The following is a 17,469-nucleotide window of genomic DNA, read 5'->3' on the forward strand; positions in this document are numbered from 1 at the left end:
CCCCGCCGCGGGCAGGCAGGGCCGGGGTGGGGGGGGGCCGCTGGCCTTTGCTGGAAATTGGCTGGGCTGGGCCGGCTGCTCCCCCCCAGCCTCCTCCTCCGGGGGCCCACCTTGACTTCCCCCTCCCCCCTGCAGTGCCTGGCACAGGACGCTGACAACAGTCGGGGTTCAGTGTATGTGTGTGGACTAGAGGGACGTGCTGGGGGCAATCTCCCACCTCCAAACTCCGCCAGAACCGTCTTTGCCTTTTCCTTCCACGATCGGACTCTACGTCGCCTTACCACCACCTCCCGGAAGCCCTCAGTGACGGCTGCATAGCCTCCTCTCCCCTCCCCTCCATCCCCCAAAAACAGATCTGGCAATAACTCCGCTCTCACGCCTGTCCTGTGTAGCGGCCTCCGGCCAATCACGCCGCTCCCGCCCCTCCACTCTGTGCCTCAGTTTCCCTGTCCAGTGAGCAGAAGCTGTGAGGACCGGCAGGCCTGGGGGGAGAGGCTAACCGGCCCCAGGCACCTTGAGGCTGGGAGGGATCATTTTTGTGGTTTGCAGTGATCTTTAGTTTTATGACAGGAAGGTCCAGCCCAGCCTTGCACCCGGGCCTCCTCGGGCTGGGGGGCAGGGGGCGGACACGGCACTTCCCACCGCACAGATCGGGGACACCAAGTCAGGCCCTGGGCAGACCCCGGCTAGGATGCACAGGGCGGTGGAACATGGCCGTGGGGTGGGGGTGGGGGCGGCTGCTGGGGTCCCCCTGCACCTGCGCAGGGCAGCTGGAGCCCCCGTTCTGGGCTGCCCACCCTCATTTCCCAGGAGTCGCCACCTCCACTTCTGAGCAAGGGAGGGGGCCGGGTCCCAGGCACACAGCAAGCGCTCAGTAGCTGAGAGGGGAGGCGGGGCGGTGTGTGGGGGGTGGCTCCCCTCTCTGGGGACCCCCCCAGACTCACTTTCCCTGCGAACCCCACTTCAGCCAGGCGACTCCGGGTGGGGCCTTGAGCGCCGAGCCCAGCGCCATCTGTTTACTTTGTGGCCTGGCACTGGGCAGGGCCCCGGTGGGCCGTCCCCTACCGGGCCAGCGCCACGCGCATAAATAGCGCGGCGGGCCTCTTGCGCGGTAGAGAGCCAGCAGCCCTGGGCCCCGCCGCTGCCGCCATGGCCCCAGCCGCCACTTGCGTTCTGCTGCTCGCCCTGGCCGCCCTCCGTGCCTCGGGCCAGGCCCAGATCCCACTGGGTGAGCCAGGACCCGAGGGAGATCGGGGTCCCGGCTCCGGGGGGCGCGCAGGGATCCCCACGGCGGCGGCTGCAGCGAGGAGGGGGCTCGGGGTGGGGGTGGGGAGGGTCCCCAAGCCCTGACGCCTCAGCAGTGCCCCCTGTTGCCGCAGGCGGAGACCTCGCCCCACAAATGCTCCGCGAGCTGCAAGAGACCAACGCGGCGCTGCAGGACGTGCGGGAGCTGTTGCGGCAGCAGGTGCGGGACTGAGGCGGAGGGGCAGGGGCTGGGGGAGGAGGGGCGCGGCCTGGGGGCCTTCCCCCCCCCCCGGCTGACCACCACCCGCGCCCGCAGGTCAAGGAGATCACGTTCCTGAAAAACACCGTGATGGAGTGCGACGCGTGCGGTGAGTGCCAGGGACGTGGCGGGCGGGCGAGGCGCTCCCGGAGGGCGGCAGGGAGGTGGCCGCGCGCCCCCCGGGGGGCGGGCAGGGCGCACAGCCGAGGCGCGCCCCCCCCATCCCGCCCCGCCCCCGGCAGGCCCCGGTACTGAGCCGCCCCGCGCGCGTTTCCGCCCCGCAGGGATGCAGCCCGCGCGCACCCCCAGCCTGAGTGTTCGGCCCCTGCCCGAGTGCGCGCCCGGCTTCTGCTTCCCCGGCGTGACCTGCACCGAGACGCCGGGGGGCGCGAGCTGCGGGCCCTGCCCCGCGGGCTTCACCGGCAACGGCTCGCACTGCACCGACGTCAACGAGGTGAGCGGCGCCCCCCCAGCCCCGGCCCGCCCGCCGCCCCCACGACTCCCTCCTCCCGCCCCGCCGGTGCTCGCCCCGACCACGCCCTTCCCGGCCGGGGCACCCGCCAGGACGACGTCCCCGCGGCCCTGCGGACGCCCCCCTCCACCACCCTCTGTGCTGCTAGTGACCCCCACCCGGGCGGGAGTGGCCGGCCCCAGCCGCCCTCCCCTCCCCAGCCAGGGGCCGCGCCCGCAAACGATCTTTTCACTGTTGGGGGGCGCCCGCCAGGGAGACCCCATCGCCGCCGGGCGCGCACGCCGCGACGCCCCCTGCCGCCCTCCTCCGGGGATGCCCGCCCCCCGCACTCCCTCCGTCGCCCCTGAGGGGCCAGCCCCCTGCCGGCGCGGCCCCTGACTCGCGCCGCCGCCCCCCCGCCCCGCAGTGCAGCGCCCACCCCTGCTTCCCGCGCGTCCGCTGCACCAACACCAGCCCGGGCTTCCGCTGCGAGGCCTGCCCGCCCGGGTACAGCGGCCCCACCCACGAAGGCGTGGGGCTAGCTTTCGCCAAGGCCAACAAGCAGGTGAGGGGCCCGGCGGCGGGGAGGGCGCGGGGACGGGCTGGGGGGGGGAGGTGGAGGTGCGCCTGCGCGGTAACCTCGGACGCCCCCTCCCCTAGGTCTGCACGGACATTAACGAATGCGAGACCGGGCAGCACAACTGCGTGCCCAACTCCGTGTGCACCAACACCCGGGTATACGGCCTGCGGGGTCGGGGGTGGGGGCCGGGGCCGCCCACCCGCCCGCGCTGACCGCCCGCGCCGCCGCCGCCCCCGCAGGGCTCCTTCCAGTGCGGGGCCTGCCTGCCCGGCTTCGTGGGCGACCAAGCGTCCGGCTGCCGGCCGCGCGCGCAGCGCTCCTGCCCCGACGGGACGCCCAGCCCGTGCCACGAGAAGGCGGACTGCGTGCTGGAACGCGACGGCTCGCGCTCGTGCGTGGTGCGTGCGGGGGCGGGCGGGACCCGGGGCCGGGGGCCGGGGGCCGGGGGCCGGGTAGCCAGGCCCCGGCGCCCGCTGATGTCCGTGCCTCGCGCCAGTGCGCCGTCGGCTGGGCGGGCAATGGGCTCGTGTGCGGCCGCGACACCGACCTGGACGGCTTCCCGGACGAGAAACTCCGGTGCCCGGAGCGCCAGTGCCGCAAGGTGGGCGGGCCGGGCCGGGGGCGGGGCGGGCCGGGGCGGGGCCGGCCCCGTGGCCACGCCCCTCACGCCCCCCATGCCCGCCGCCCCCAGGACAACTGCGTGACGGTGCCCAACTCAGGGCAGGAAGACGCGGACAAAGACGGCATCGGAGACGCCTGCGACCCGGACGCCGACGGCGACGGGGTCCCCAACGAGGGGGTAAGGCCGCGCGGGCGAGGGGCGGGGCTTCCGCGGCAGGGGGCGGGGCCAGGGAGGGACCTTGGCGGCCTGTCCCGCAGGACAACTGCCCGCTGGTGCGGAACCCAGACCAGCGCAACGCGGACGGCGACAAGTGGGGCGACGCGTGCGACAACTGCAAGGGTCAGAAAAACGATGACCAGAAGGACACCGACCGGGACGGCCGCGGGGACGCCTGTGACGACGACATGGACGGCGACCGTGAGCGGGGGGGGGCGAGGGGGCGCCGGGGAGGGGGAGGGGCAGGCGAAGACAGAGCCCTCCCACCCGCTGGGTCACTCCCCGGATGCCCAGGAGAGCCAGGGCTGGCCCAGGACAAAGCCGGGAGGCAGGAGCGCCATCCGGGTCTCCCACACGGGTGTCCAGGGGCCCAGGCCCTGGAGCCAGCACCTGCGGCCTCCCGGGTGCCTTAGCCGGGACCGGACAGGAAACGGAGTGGGGGGCTCGAACCCAGGCGCAGGGGTCCCAGGTGGGAAACACTGGCTGCCTCCCCCCCAGCGGGCACTGATGTCACGCACGCCCAGCCTTGGGGTCTCCATCTTTTCCACAGGGATCCGGAACTCCAACGACAACTGCCCCAAGGTCCCCAACTCCGACCAGAGGGACAGTGACGGGGACGGCGTAGGGGACGCCTGTGACAACTGCCCGCAGAAGAGCAACGCGGACCAGGTGCGGGGTCGCCTGGCTGGAGCTGCCTGGGACAGAGCGGGGGTGGTCGTCGGGCTCGAGGGTCTCTCCTGCGCCCCTCCCTGAATCCCTGCGCCCTGTGTCCACGCCCCCAGAGTGATGTGGACCACGACTTCGTGGGAGACGCCTGTGACAGTGACCAGGACCAGTAAGGAGGCCGCCTGGGGTGCGGGCGGGCGGCGGGGGTCGTCTGCGCAGCCCTGCCAGTCACTGCCCCGCTGCCCGCCCCAGGGATGGCGACGGACACCAGGACTCCCGGGACAACTGCCCCACGGTGCCCAACAGCGCTCAGCAGGACTCGGACCATGACGGCCAGGGCGACGCCTGCGACGAGGACGACGACAACGACAGGGTCCCCGACGCCCGGGACAACTGCAGGCTGGTGCCCAACCCGGGCCAGGAGGACTCGGACAGTACGAGGGGCGGGGCCGTGCTGGTGGGCGGGGCCTCGAGGGGCGGGCCGCAGGTGGCGGGGAGGCACTTGGTGGGGCGTGGCCAAGGTGAGTGGGGGTGTGGGGTAGCTGGCCTGTGGGGGCCTCGAGGGTGGGGCCCTGGGGGCGTGGCCTCGAGGGCGGGACCTTAGGGGTGAGAGGGACTTTGCGGGGGCGGGCCCATAGCTGGGTGGGAGGAATCTTGGTGGGTGGGGTGGGGCCCTGCGGGGCGGGGCCGTGGCTGGTGGGCGGGGCCGTAGCTGGGTGGGTGGAATCTGGGTGGGGCGGGATCTTGAGAGGCGGGGCCTTGTGGGCGGGGCCGTGGCTGAGGGCGGGACCTCGGTGGGGCGGGGCCTTGCTGGGCGGGGCGGCGCTCAGGTGGGCGGCGCTCGGCCTGCCCACCCCCGGCTCTCCTCCCTCCTCAGGGGACGGCGTGGGTGACGCGTGCCAGGACGACTTCGACGCCGACAAGGTGGTGGACAAGATCGACGTGTGCCCGGAGAACGCCGAGGTCACCCTCACCGACTTCCGGGCCTTCCAGACGGTCGTGCTGGACCCTGAGGGCGACGCGCAGATCGACCCCAACTGGGTGGTGCTCAATCAGGTGGGCGGTGGGTGCCGCGCTGGTGGGCGGGGGCAGGGGGGCGAGGGCTCCACGCGGCTGAGCCCCGGCCCCGCCCCTCCCCAGGGCATGGAGATCGTGCAGACCATGAACAGCGACCCGGGCCTGGCTGTGGGTGAGCGCCGCGCGGGGACAGGGGCGTGGTCAGACGGGGGCGTGGCCGGACGGGGCGTGGCCGGACGGGGCGGGCCTGACTCGCGAGGGGCGGGGCTCCCAGGTGCGAGGAGGCTGGGTCTGTGGGATCTGGCTTGGGATTGGGTGGGTCGGCAGGGGCGTGGCCAAGGGTAGGTGGGGGGAGCAGGCGAGGCGGTGGGCCAGCGTCGGAGCCCCACAGCCCTGGCCCCTCTGCAGGGTACACGGCCTTCAACGGCGTGGACTTCGAGGGCACGTTCCACGTGAACACGGTCACGGACGACGACTACGCCGGCTTCATCTTCGGCTACCAGGACAGCTCCAGCTTCTACGTGGTCATGTGGAAGCAGATGGAGCAGACCTACTGGCAGGCCAACCCCTTCAGGGCCGTGGCCGAGCCGGGCATCCAGCTCAAGGTGCAGGGGCCCCGCGGGAGCACGGTGGACCCGCGGAGAGAGGGAGGGACCCACATCCCATCCGCTGGTCACTCCTCAAACGGCCGCAGCGGCTGAAGCCAGGAGCCTGGCGCTCCATCCGGGTCTCCCACGCGGGTGCAGGGGCCCGAGGACTCGGGCCATCCCCTGCAGCTTTTGCAGGGAGCAGGATCAGAAGTGGAGCAGCTGGGACTCGAACCTGCGCTCCAACATGGGACGCTGGCGTCGCAGGCCTGGGCTCAGCCCGCTGCACCCAGCGCCGGCCCCAACAGTCCTAGGCCCATTCCCCACCAGCTCTGGGATGCACCCTCCACCCCGAAACCTTGCCAGTGGCTCCCACAAGCCCTGATACCTCCCCAGAGCCTCCAGACTCCCAGGACCCCAGCTTATGCCCCAGATACCAAACCCACAGGTCACCCGATCCTGCAGCCCCCAGGCTTGTCCATGGCCCACAGGTCCTCTCAGGACCCCCCAAGATCACCATGGCCCCATAAGGCCCCCCCACCGTGGTCCCCAAGACCTCGTGGGCAGAGACTGACCCACAGCCCCGCCCCCACCTGTCCCACCAGGCAAGGTTGGGGGGAGGGGGGAGGGGGGCCCGGAAGGCCTCTGACTCCCCTCTCTGGGTGGTCGCAGGCCGTGAAGTCCTCCACGGGGCCTGGGGAGCAGCTCCGGAATGCGCTGTGGCACACGGGGGACACAGCGTCGCAGGTGCGACTGCTGTGGCAGGACCCCCGCAACGTGGGCTGGAAAGACAAGACGTCCTACCGCTGGTTCCTGCAGCACCGGCCCCAAGTGGGCTACATCAGGTGGGCACGCGGGCCGCTCCGCCCCGGAAGGCCCAGGGTCAGCCCCCACCCCAGACAGCCCAGTGTGCGCCCCCCACCCCGGACAGCCTGGTGTCCGCCCCGCCCCGGCCCGCATCACCCGCTGGCTCTTTGTTAGCTGAGCCTACCCCCTCCCCGCCCCGGCTTCCACACTGCTAGGAAGCCCAGTGCTGTGCTGAATACCCGTGGCGTGCACAGTACTTCTCAGAGAGGTCCTCCATCTGCTGGTTCGCCCCGTGATGGCCACAACGGCCTGGCCAGAGCCAGGAGCCTGGAGCTCCATCTGGGCGCCCCCTGCGGGTGGCAGGGACCTCAGGACTCGCCCCCCTCCCACTTCCTGGTTCAGTGTTAGCTGGGAGCTGGGTGGCACGTGGAGCAGCCGGGATGCCCGGGGCCGGGCTGGGCGCGGAGGGCCCGAGCGCGACCCCGCCTCCCTGTCGCCCGTTTTGCAGGGTGCGGTTCTACGAGGGTCCCGAGCTGGTGGCTGATAGCAACGTGGTGTTGGACACGACCATGCGGGGCGGCCGCCTGGGCGTCTTCTGCTTCTCACAGGAAAACATCATCTGGGCCAACCTGCGTTACCGCTGCAACGGTGAGCGCGGGGCGCGCGGGGCGTGGGGCAGGGCGCGCAGGAGGGCGGGGACTCGGCCCGGCCCCGCCCCGCCCCGCCGCCCCTCACCGCCCGCCTCCGTCTCCCCCACCACGCAGATACCATCCCCGAGGACTACGAGGCTCAGGCCCAGCGGCTGCAGCTGGCCTAGGGGGGAGCGCGCGGACCCCGCACTGCACGACGGCTGCCCTGGCCGGGGCCGGCCTGGGGCGGCAGAGAGCGAGGGACTCGGAGCGGACGAAATAAAGCTGTGTGCGGGGCCAGCGCCTGGCTGTGGTCTCTGTGGCCGGGGAGGGTGGGGACGGAGGAGATGCACCGGGGACCCCACGCCAGCCCCACCCCACCCCACCCCAGCCGGGGGCCGGCCGCTGCGTCCTGGCCCCTCCTGGCCCCGGGCCTGTTCTGGGGGGCGCACGCGGCCCCCGCCCACACCTCAACGCCTAGGAAGGAAGAGCGGGCCGGTTGACGGAGAGACGGAGAGGCAGAGACAAAACCTCGCATTTTTATTTGTCTGTTTCATTACAAAGAGTGCCAAGTACAAAGACAAAAGCATCCGCGCCACAGGGCGGGGCGGGGGCAGCCGAGTGCGCCCCGCCCCGCCCCCACCCCCCGCCGCGCCCCCTGACGTCGCAGCAGGCTGAACATGCTGTCCGGGGGCGGCAGAGCCAGCCTGGGCCGGGGCAGGGGCAGGGGCAGGGCCGGCGGGTTTGCATATATCAGAGGAGCCACCCAGCGTCCTGCTGGGGGACACAGCGGGGTCGGGGACTGCCAACGTCCTCCCCCTCCCCGGGGTCTGGTGGCCAAGGCCACGCTGTGTCCCCGCATCACCCCCCAGCAGGCAGGTGGTCAGACGTGCTTGACCGTGTGGGTCGCGCAAGGACGGACTATGGGCCCCAGCGCTCGCTGCGTGGCCCTCAAGGCTCCCCACCGGAAGCGGGGCTGGCAGATGGAGCCGGCACCTCCCCCAAGGTCCAGCCACTGCCCCCCGCCCTGTCTCCACGCCGCGTCCTCAGGGAGTACCCCAGCATGCAGGCCTGGGGGTGCAGGTCTCCCGGCAGCCTCCGGGGGCCAGACCTCCCGGACATAACAAGGCCTAAGACGGGCACGTGACCACCCCCCCCCCGACACTCGCTGTGAGCCCAAGGGGATCAGGCAAGTTGGGCACAGGCCGAGCTGACTGAGCAGGGCCTGGGGGGACCGTCCCAGGGGTCCCACCCACATCCCATACCAAGAACGAGTCCCCGTGGGGACCCTGGGCCGGCGCCCAGAGCCTGTGTGCCCTCCCCAGCAGTAGCTCCATCAAGACCCAGAGCACAGGGGCTTCCACTCTCCTGGGGGGCTGCAGAGGGTCCCCCAATGCTGCCAGGCCTGCCCCCACTCAGCCCACAGCTGGGGGGCAGCAGGGTCCTCTTTGGAAACAGAAGAACTTGGGGCGCGGGTTGGGGGGAGGTCGGGACGCTGGGTTGTGGCCCAGCTGCAGCCCCCCCCCCGGGGCATGGAGGATGGGGGGTACCAGGGCTCTGAGGCTGTGGCCGCCGGGCTCCCCACGGGCCTCTCGCCTGTTCCTGTCCACCTGGGCCCTGGCAGAGAGAACGGGCCTGTCTCACTGTCCATCTGACGGCTGTCGGCCATGGCGTGTGCCCCGGGACAGCTGGGCCTCACTAGGGCCCCCCCCCGTTACACTCCCCCAGGAGATATCTGGCCACATCCAGCCCCGTCCTCACCCAGGAGGCCTGTGGGGGGACAAGCTCCCGCCCGCTCCCGCCCCAGGGGAGACCCGGCAAACAGGCCTGGCTTCCTTGTGGTCTGGGGGCAGCCGTGCAGCGCAGAGTGGCCTGGCCAAAGCTGGGAGCCCGCAGGCAGGGCCGGGGAGGGGGCAGCCCTGGCCGGGGCCGGGCTCCCTCCCAGGACCGCCCCGGGCCGGCAGGTGCGGCCAGCCCTTGTCTGGAATCCCAGTATTCCGCATTGCGAGGCCCAGGCTACCCCAGCAGATCGAGACCGGAACAGAAATGAGACGGCGACGAAACAAACAGAAAAGCCCAGGTGCAGGCCCCGGGAGGGGCTGGAACATTCGAGAACCGGGGGCGCCACGGCCTTGCCTGCCACCTTCTCCCTGCAGGCCGAGCTCGGTGAGGGGCGCCACCACCATGTCCCAGTCCCGGGCGCTGGTCGCGCCCTCACTCGGGGATCCCGCTGGCCGCGGCCAAGGGCCACAGCTGCAGAAGGGGAGGGGCACGGCCGGGGCTCCCGGCGGAGCCCCCGGCGCCTGGTTTGAAGATTTGCATCCGAGCAGGTCGCGCCTGTGGTTTTAAGGCCGTTTTTAAAAAAATTCTACGTACACGTCTACTGGTAGTCAAACTCTTCTATGTACAGAGTTTTTCTTTAAAAAAAAAAAAATCCCCTTTCTCGGCCACACCCACAGAATGGGCCCAGGGGGAGGGGCTTCCCACACCTGGCTCCCGGGACAGAGGCCACCGGCTGCCTGCGGCGCTCCCCAAGCGCCTGCACCCCTGCTGCTAAGAGGGGGCAGGGAGGGGCGGCCAGGACCACCCCACCCTGGTTCTCGGGGTGCCAGGGAGCCGCAGCCTTGTCTGGGGGGGTGCACTCTTCCCACCCACGCCCCCAGGCAGCGGGAGGCCTGCAGGGAGAGACCCTCAGTAAGAGCCCAGCGCCCTCCGCGCACGCGCGCCGCGTGCCTCCAGCCCCCGCCAGGCCCTTTAAGCGGGATAACCTGGGGGTGGGCGGGGTCGGCTCCCGGCCCACCTGCCCACACTTCCAGTTAGCTTAAAAGAAACAAAGGAGTAGGTAACGCGGGGTTCCCAGGTGCGGGCGACATGCTCCGGGCAAGCGCTGGCTTGGGGGGGCTCAGCTCCGCCACCCCCCGGTAAACACAGATCCAAAGAAAACAAAAACACAACGAGGAGAGAGCCCCTGGCTGCCTCCCACGCGCGCCCCCGACCCCACGCGTGCGCGCTCAGAGGATGCGGCCGCGAGAGGAAAAGGGACCGCAGAAAAAACCTCCGGGGCCCGGCCGCGGCGGGGCGTGGCGTGGCGGCCGGGGCGTGGCCGGGCGTGGCCGGGGCGGGGCCCGGGCGGCACCGCCCGCTCCTGCCAGGCGGGTTCCAGCGCTCTGCGTGCGCGCAGAAATTTATATATAAAAGACAGCCGTCAAAATAGTGTTTATTTCGCGTTGCGCCCGCCCCGCTCTCCGGCGCTCTGGCTAACCGCGCGCGGGGGGCGGCAGGCGGCCGGGCCGGGGACGGAGGAAGGCAGTGAGAGCTGAGCAACAGTCGGAGATGCCCCGCGGCCCGCGGACGCCCCCTCCCCAAAACCCGGCCCGCCGCCGCCGGGAGCCCCCGCTCTCCGCACCGCGCGTTGCACCGGGCACACCCCGAGGCGGGGCGCCAGGGCACGAGCGCAGGGGCAGGGGCCTCACGGCCTCCAAGCCCAGCCTGGCCCCGAGCGGACGGACGGACGCACGGACCGGGCTGCGGCGGAAGTGGACAGCCGGGGGGATGGGGGGGCGGGCGGGGGGCGCTGGGCGGCATTGCAAGCTCTGGATCACAAGCTCGGCCGTTGGCGGGGGCGCGGAGCGCGGCCGCCCCCAGGCTGGGGCGGCGCCGGCGGGGTCACTGACCGGCGGGGGTCACAGGCGGTCCATTCGGAAGGTGTCCTCCGTGGCCGGGTCGGCCAGGACCATGTCGGGGTCGTTGAGCATGTGGAGTCCGTCTAGGGTCAGGGGGTCGATCCTGAGCTCCTCCAGGGGGAACTGGTTGTCCGAGTCGAAGCTGACGTCGCCCACGCCGGCCAGCGTGCTGGTCAGTTCTTTAGAGAGGCTGGGGGGGGACTCTCCCGTCACTGGGGGGGAGGGCACACGAGGCACAGCTGAGTCCCGGCCTCCTTGGGGACACAAGTGGCCCCGCACAACTCTGCCCGCTGCCGCCCGCCAGCCTGGCTTCCAGGACCAAGGGGGGACGGATGAGGATGTGGGGGGGGGCTGGGGTTTCCTGGGTGCCGGGCACTGGGCCCGCAGCAGGGGGCTCTGGCCACCGCACCGGTGTGTGTGCCGGGAGGCGTCTGCAGGTGGCACAGGGGAGCCAGGCCGGGGCCCCTCCGGTCATCAGCGTGTCGGCTAGCGCAGGCCAGCAGCACGGACCGCAGGGGGAGTGGCCGGCTCTGTCCTGAGCTCGGGGTGCCGACGCCCTGGTCCCGGTTGGGTCTCCCTGGCCCGAAGCCCAGGAGCGTGTCCACTTCAGGGGGAGGGGCCCGGCCTCCCTGGGCCCCTGCTGAGAGGGTGGGCACTGACTGCAGGCGCCCGGCCCCTGGGGCGCGTGGCAGGGCCTCACCTGTGAGGATGATGTTCGGGATGCCGCTGTGGCTGGAGTAGGCCAGCTGCGGGGGGTCCGGCAGGCTCCCAGGGCTGCCCGCCAGGCCCATCATGGCGGCCTGCGAGTAGTTGAGAGTGGACCCGGGGCTGTAGAGGCTGCTGGAGCTGATGGCGTTCTCCATCATGTTGAACTGCTCCAGCTGCCAAGGGAAGCACCCGACCTGTGACCTGTGACCTGTGACCCCTCCCACACCTGAGCTCCCAGGGACGGATGGATGCCAGAGGGAGCGAGTGGCTGGCCCCAGGCTTTGGCTTCACCGCCCCCCCAGCCCCGCCCAGCCAAGCCACTCCGCCTCCCATCAATCCCCGTGCGGGCCGCGGCCGGGCCCTGCCTGTCCTACCCCTCCACCAGCAAGGTGGGGGGAGGGCGTGGAGGGGTGAGGCCGAGGGGCAGCGAGGGGGTCCCTGGAGCAAGCAGCCCTGCCCCGCTCACCTGGTGGGACAGAGCATTGGCCTGCCTGGCGGCCATCTGCTGCTCATAGAACGTGTCCCCAAACACGCTGCCCAGGGCGGAGGAGTGCTGTGGACACAAGAGAGGGCTGCTGCGGTCCTGGCCCCCGGCCCCGGCCCTGGGATGGCCTGCTCCGGGGGCCTCTGCAGCCTGGCACCCCCAAAGCATTGCCCTTCCTCTAGCAGCCTGGAGCCTGCATTTCCACCGCAGGGAAGGTATGGGGTGGCAGAGACGCGCCCTAGAGGACAGCTGGGGAGGGAGGCGGGGTGCGGCACGTGGGCTTGGTGGCCCATGATGGGCCCCACGGAGACACAGGGACACGGAACAGGTGCAGGCCGCACGCGCGCGCACACACACACACACACACACTCTCGCACCATTTGGGGAGTGACCCGGGGGTGGGGCTTGGGCACCAGGTGGGCGCCTGCTCCTGACCTGGGGCCTTGGACTCGGGAGAGCTCAGCACGCACCTGCCTCACTCGGAAGGGGGGAGGGGGCTGCCCCGGGACAAGGCTCAGCTGGGACGAACACGGTGCCCACTGTGGGCTGTGCGTAGCCAGGGTGGGGAGGTGCAAGGTGTCCTGGGCTTGGGGGACTGGCGGGCCAGTCCTCAGGGACCTGGCCCTAGCAAGAAGCCAACCTCTGCACAGCTGCACGGGACGGACAGACACACGAGATGGCTGCCTGCTCCCTGGCCGGCAGGCCAACCCGCCTAAGCTTTAGGCAAAGAATGAGCCGACCGCTGAGTCCCCCAAGAGAAGCCCACCTGGCCCCTCAGCCTTGTCGTGTGCAGCGAGAGAGAGGGGCGGTTACACAGGGACTGGCACTGTCGGCCTGGGGGTTACATGGGGACTGGCGCTGTCGGCCTCGGACGGGCCCCTGCCGAGCCCATGGCGGCCATGTGGCGAGACCACAGCTCTCAGCCGGCGTGGACGGAGTGTGTGCAGTCGCCAGGCTGACCCCAACTCGCTCACAGTCACTGCTGGCCGCTCGCCCACGGAGCCGGGGCCTCATCCTTGTCTGTGGAGCCTCCTGGACCCGCTGAGGGGACAGCTTCAGGGCTCTGGGGGTTTCCCAGCGGGTGTCGTCTGGGGATGGGGTGGCCCCAGGGTGCCCCCGACAGAGGTTCCATATGGAACCCTGGCCCCAGAGCTAAAAACGTGCAGTGCAAGGGCCGCCACTGTGGTGCAGCGGGTAAAGCCGCCACCTGCAGTGCCGGCATCCCATAGGGGCGCCAGTTCGAGTCCTGGCTGCTCACTTCCCATCCAGCTCTCTGCTGTGGCCTGGGAAAGCAGCAGAAGATGGCCCAAGTGTTTGGGCCCCTGCACCCGCATGGGAGACCTGGATGGAGCTCCTGGCTCCTGGCTCCTAGCCCAGCTCCGGCCATGGTGGCCATTTGGGGAATGAACCAGTGGATGGAGACCTCTCTCTCTCTCTCTCTCCTCTGTAACTCTGCCTTTCCAACAAACAAATCTTTTTTTTTTTTTTTTTTCTTTGACAGGCAGAGTGGACAGTGAGAGAGAGAGACAGAGAGAAAGGTCTTCCTTTGCCGTTGGTTCACCCTCCAATGGCCGCCGCAGTAGCGCGCTGCGGCCGGTGCACCGCCCTGTTCCGATGGCAGGAGCCAGGGGCTTCTCCTGGTCTCCCATGGGGTGCAGGGCCCAAGCACTTGGGCCATCCTCCACTGCACTCCCAGGCCACAGCAGAGAGCTGGCCTGGAAGAGGGACAAACCGGGACAGGATCGGTGCCCCGACTGGGACTAGAACCCGGTGTGCCGGCGCCGCGAGGCGGAGGATTAGCCTAGTGAGCCACGGCGCCGGCCACCAACAAACAAATCTTAAACACAACACAACAAACCACACAGCCGGGCAGCAGCCGCAGAGCAGAGGGAGCCCGGGCTGCTGGAAGACGCCTGGACAGGAAGTCCCGGGAGTGAGGGACAAGACGGGGACAGGGCGCCCCGATGCCACAGCCACATTGGAGAGCGCCTGGGTGGCCGAGGGTGCCCACCACTGCAGCTGGGGGGCGGGAGGGCCCCCCCGCCTTGAGTGGAGCACTCTGGTGTCACCAGTCCCAGCGAGGAGCCCCCACCCCAGCCAGGTGCCCCTCCCCCGTCCTGCCCAGGGCCCCACCCCGTGCAGCCTGGTGGATGGCGCCGGCACGTGATGAGACGGAGACACGGGGCACAGGCACAGGCGGGGAGAGACGGGGGTGCGCAGGGGTGCGGGGGCAGGCGGCGGCCCTTACTTGCGGGGAGCTCCCGGGGGAGAAGCCTTGATTGGAGACGGGCGAGGTAGGAGACTGGTTGGCCGGGGAGCCGGCGGTAGTGCGGTACTGCTGCAGAGCCGGCGCCTGCGCGACAGACAGATCAGCCCCACGCGACAGACAGATCAGCCCCGCGCGGCTTCCTGGGGGAGGGGGAGCCCGCCCCGCAGGCCTCCCACCCCAGCCCCTGGCGCAGAGCCCCCAGGCAGCCGTACAATCTTCCCGGGAGGAGGGTGCGGGGCGGCGCTCAAGCACCTGGGGCCCTGCCACCACGTGAGAGACCCAGACCGAGCGCCTGGCTCTTGTCGAATTTGGGGCGCACCTGGGGGAAGGGAAAGCCCTCTCTCTAATGCGTTTTAGAGAGGGGCAGCCTCAACTCTGGAGACTGCAGAGCCCCTCCGTGTCGCCCAGGCATACATGGGCAGGCACGTGCTGCCCCCAGCTCTCTGAGTGCCACCCACCCCCAGCACGGGGCACTCGGGACACTGAGGGAACAGGACAAGCCTGTGAGGACGAAGGACCCCGGCTTCTCACGGCTGCGGCCCAGAGCCCTGGGGGGCTGAGCGGGAGTGAGGCCCCACTCCGCCCTGGCCCCGCCCCCTAACCCCTGCCGTCCCTCAGGGATGTCTGTCTGCTCAGTGGCGGCCCCTGCAGGCGGCAGGCAGGAGCGCATCTTTCCGTGGGCTGGCGAGGAGGGGGGGAGAGAGGGAGGGGGGAGATGGAGGGGGGAGAGGGAGGGGGGAGAGGGAGGAGGAGGAAGGGGAGGATGAGGGGGGGAAGGAGGAGGAGGGGGAGGAGAGAGGGAGGAGAAAGGGGAGGAGGAGGAGGGGGAAGAAGAGAGAGAGGAGGAGGAGGGGGAAAGGAGGAGGGGGGAGGAGGAAGAGAGGGAGGGGAGAGGATGAGGAGGGGGGAAGGAGGAGGGGGAGGAGAGAGGGAGGGGGAGATGTAGGGAGGAAGGAGAGGAGGGGGAGAGAGGGAGGAGGGGGAGGAGGAGGAGGGGAAGAGTGAGGGAGGGGGAGAGGGGGGGAGAGGGAGGAGGAAGAAGGGGAGGAGGAGGAGGGGGGAAGGAGGAGGAGGGGGAGGAGAGAGGGAGGAGGAGGAAGGGGGGAGGAAGGAGAGGAGGGGGGAGAGAGGCCGCAGCCCAGCTCCCAGGCCGGGCCTCCACCACAGGAGAGGCGAGGCACAAGCTGTCTGCCGGACCCGGGGCCAGGGCGGCACAGGTCTCTGCCTGCCGGGGCAGCTGCCCGCGCCTCCCAGCAAGGGCTGGGTGTGTGTGTTTTGGGGGGCGTCCCCTAGGCAGGCGGAGTCCCCGCCTCTCCCTTGCACCAGGGCTACCCGGGTCAAAGTGAGGGGCTGGGGCTGAGAACTGCCCACACCCAGCACGGGTGACCCGAGTCCGAGCTGTGGCCGTCATCCCGGCCCTGGGCCGTGGGGGTCACCGCTGACAAAGGGGGAGGGCACCGGAAACCGCGCTGCCCGCCTGCTGCCCACCCTACACGGGTGACCCCGCAGCCTGAGGATTCAGTGTGCTCCTCTCCCCGCCCCCGGCTTACCGAGCTGATGTCAGTCCCCATGGACGGCTGGCCCGGGTTCTCTGGGGGGGACTGGGGGAGAGAGGACGGGACCGTGACCGCGAGCGGGGGGAGCGGCGGCCCCCGCGTCAGGCTGGCGCTGGGCATCAGGGGGCCACCGGGGGGCAGGCCGACGGGCACCTGCGGGGGCGGCGGGGGCGGCTGCTTCTGGGAGGCGGGCGGCGGCGGCGGCGGCGGGGGCTGGGGCTGCGGCGGCGGCGGCTGGGAGCCCGCCTGGGTGAAGAAGGCGTAGGGCAGCTGCTGCTCCAGGGCCAGGGCGTCCATGGCCACGGCCTGCGGGAGAGGCGGGCGTCAGAGCGCAGGCCCTGGACGGGCTGCCTGGCAGGGGGCGGGGCCACCCCCAGCACCCCGGACAGGGAGTGACCCCGTTCCCCGTCCCAGGCACTTAGCTCCCCCAGGTAGTGACTACTGGACAAAAAGGAAAGGGAAGAAACAGGAGGTGGAGGCGTGGCACGGACAGCCCCGCGTGGGCCCCGACCCCAGGGACCCCCGTGCGGGCAGAGGGCAGTGTGTGGGCGGGGGTGGGGGCGGTGGGGGGCAGGCTCCGGAGGGACACAGGGACTGGGGACAGTGCCATCGTGGTTATGGTAAAGCAGCAGGAACAGTCATCTATTAGGGATTTAAACAACGCACATGAAATGGACAAACTCCTAGAAACACGGGCACCTCCAGAGCCGAACAAAGATAAAGGAAGGGGCCGGCGCTGTGGCCGGTGGTGGGCTGGGCGGCCGCCTGCAGCGCCGGCATCCCACCCGGGCACCTGCTCCTGACCCAGCCGCTCCGCTTGCGACCCAGCTCCCTGCCGATGTGCGTGGGAGCACGGCGGAACATGGCCCCCATGCTTGGGCCCCTGCCCCCCATGAGGGAGACCCACACAGGGCCCTGGGCACCCGGATTTGCCGGGCCCAGCCCTGGCTGCACTTACTGCCATTTGGGGTAGCAGAACAACTTGGCTAAAACAACCGACCGCCCAGGGAGAACAGGAGATGGGACAAATGTGGCAAAGGGCACAGACGCGCGGGACGTTTTATTACGGAAGTGTGAGAAGACACTATGGAGAACGTAGCCTGCGGAAAGTGGGGGCTGCCCACCCGCGGCGTGAGCCATCTGCGGTAGGACCCGCCCGGGAAGGGCGTGGGAGATCCCAGGGCCACTGAGGTTTGCATTTTCTGTGCTGAGAAATCCACAGGAAGAAGCCAGGCTCTCAGGATACCGGGGCTCCTGGGAAGGGCTAGGGGCTCCCAGTCTCCCCCGCCCCACGGCCCCTTTGCCTCTCACCTGAGTGATGGGAGACAGCGGCGACAGGGTGGGTGACACCTGCGGGGTCTGCTGCCGCCTGGCCTCTGTGCTCAGGGACAGGGAGCTGACGCCGGCTGGGCGGTGCTGCGGAGAGGAACCCGGGGTGTTCATCCCTGCGGAGGAAGGAGGCGGCGAGGGCAGCTGTGAGTCCGGCTGAGCAATGGCCACTCACACCCCACGGTCACACTTTGCGGGAACAGCCCCCATGGCTCACAGAAGCCACCGGAAACTTCCCCTCTCTAAGGCCCCATTTTCTGACCCTGGGGTCCCCCACCTCCTTTCCCATTCATTCCTTCAGGAGGGGTGTGTTCTATGGGCCCAGCCAATCAGCATGTCCATATCTCCAACAGAGCTTGTG

At 70.5% G+C, this 17,469-nt stretch overlaps 2 protein-coding genes across 9 annotated transcripts in view; one reads left to right on the plus strand and one right to left on the minus strand.

Moving 5' to 3' along the window:
- Positions 1-1,112: 1,112 nt before the first annotated feature.
- On the plus strand, positions 1,113-7,401 carry COMP (cartilage oligomeric matrix protein). Of its 2 annotated transcripts, none has more exons than XM_062178352.1 (19): positions 1,113-1,228; positions 1,362-1,465; positions 1,562-1,613; positions 1,789-1,958; positions 2,383-2,520; positions 2,616-2,690; positions 2,775-2,933; positions 3,032-3,136; positions 3,227-3,334; positions 3,415-3,574; positions 3,924-4,042; positions 4,156-4,208; positions 4,292-4,473; positions 4,917-5,095; positions 5,180-5,228; positions 5,465-5,661; positions 6,316-6,488; positions 6,959-7,098; positions 7,215-7,401. In XM_062178352.1, exons 1-19 carry the CDS (start codon positions 1,150-1,152, stop codon positions 7,265-7,267), a joined length of 2,295 nt encoding a protein of 764 aa, XP_062034336.1. In that variant the 5' UTR covers positions 1,113-1,149; the 3' UTR covers positions 7,268-7,401. The 2 variants fall into 2 exon arrangements, with proteins under 2 accessions (XP_062034336.1, XP_062034337.1); XM_062178353.1 differs by having other exon boundaries at positions 1,380-1,465.
- A 2,883-nt stretch (positions 7,402-10,284) lies between these two features.
- CRTC1 (CREB regulated transcription coactivator 1) overlaps positions 10,285-17,469 on the minus strand; it is a 58,281-nt gene continuing 51,096 nt past the window's right edge. For 2 of the 7 annotated variants that reach the window (XM_062178927.1, XM_062178925.1), the window contains 7 exons: positions 17,091-17,224; positions 15,933-16,085; positions 15,774-15,824; positions 14,203-14,307; positions 11,937-12,023; positions 11,463-11,643; positions 10,285-10,974 (listed from right to left, as the gene is read on the minus strand). In XM_062178927.1, coding sequence (XP_062034911.1) covers positions 10,763-10,974; positions 11,463-11,643; positions 11,937-12,023; positions 14,203-14,307; positions 15,774-15,824; positions 15,933-16,085; positions 17,091-17,224 — 923 coding nt within the window. In that variant the 3' untranslated portion in view covers positions 10,285-10,762. Of the gene's footprint in view, positions 10,975-11,462; positions 11,644-11,936; positions 12,024-14,202; positions 14,308-15,773; positions 16,086-17,090; positions 17,225-17,469 lie in introns of all 7 variants that reach the window. The other 5 variants (XM_062178923.1, XM_062178922.1, XM_062178926.1 and 2 more) reach the window with 3 other exon arrangements.

This window comes from Lepus europaeus, chromosome 20, assembly GCF_033115175.1.
Source record: "Lepus europaeus isolate LE1 chromosome 20, mLepTim1.pri, whole genome shotgun sequence".
Taxonomy (NCBI): domain Eukaryota; kingdom Metazoa; phylum Chordata; class Mammalia; order Lagomorpha; family Leporidae; genus Lepus; species Lepus europaeus.

Excerpts from the sequence above, each read along its gene's own strand:
- COMP (XM_062178352.1), top strand. The coding sequence starts at position 1,150 with ATGGCCCCAGCCGCCACTTGCGTTCTGCTGCTCGCCCTGGCCGCCCTC. Across the intron at positions 1,614-1,788 it reads GATGGAGTGCGACGCGTGCG|GGATGCAGCCCGCGCGCACC; the intron begins GTGAGTGCCAGG and ends TCCGCCCCGCAG. Across the intron at positions 3,575-3,923 it reads CGACGACATGGACGGCGACC|GGATCCGGAACTCCAACGAC; the intron begins GTGAGCGGGGGG and ends TCTTTTCCACAG.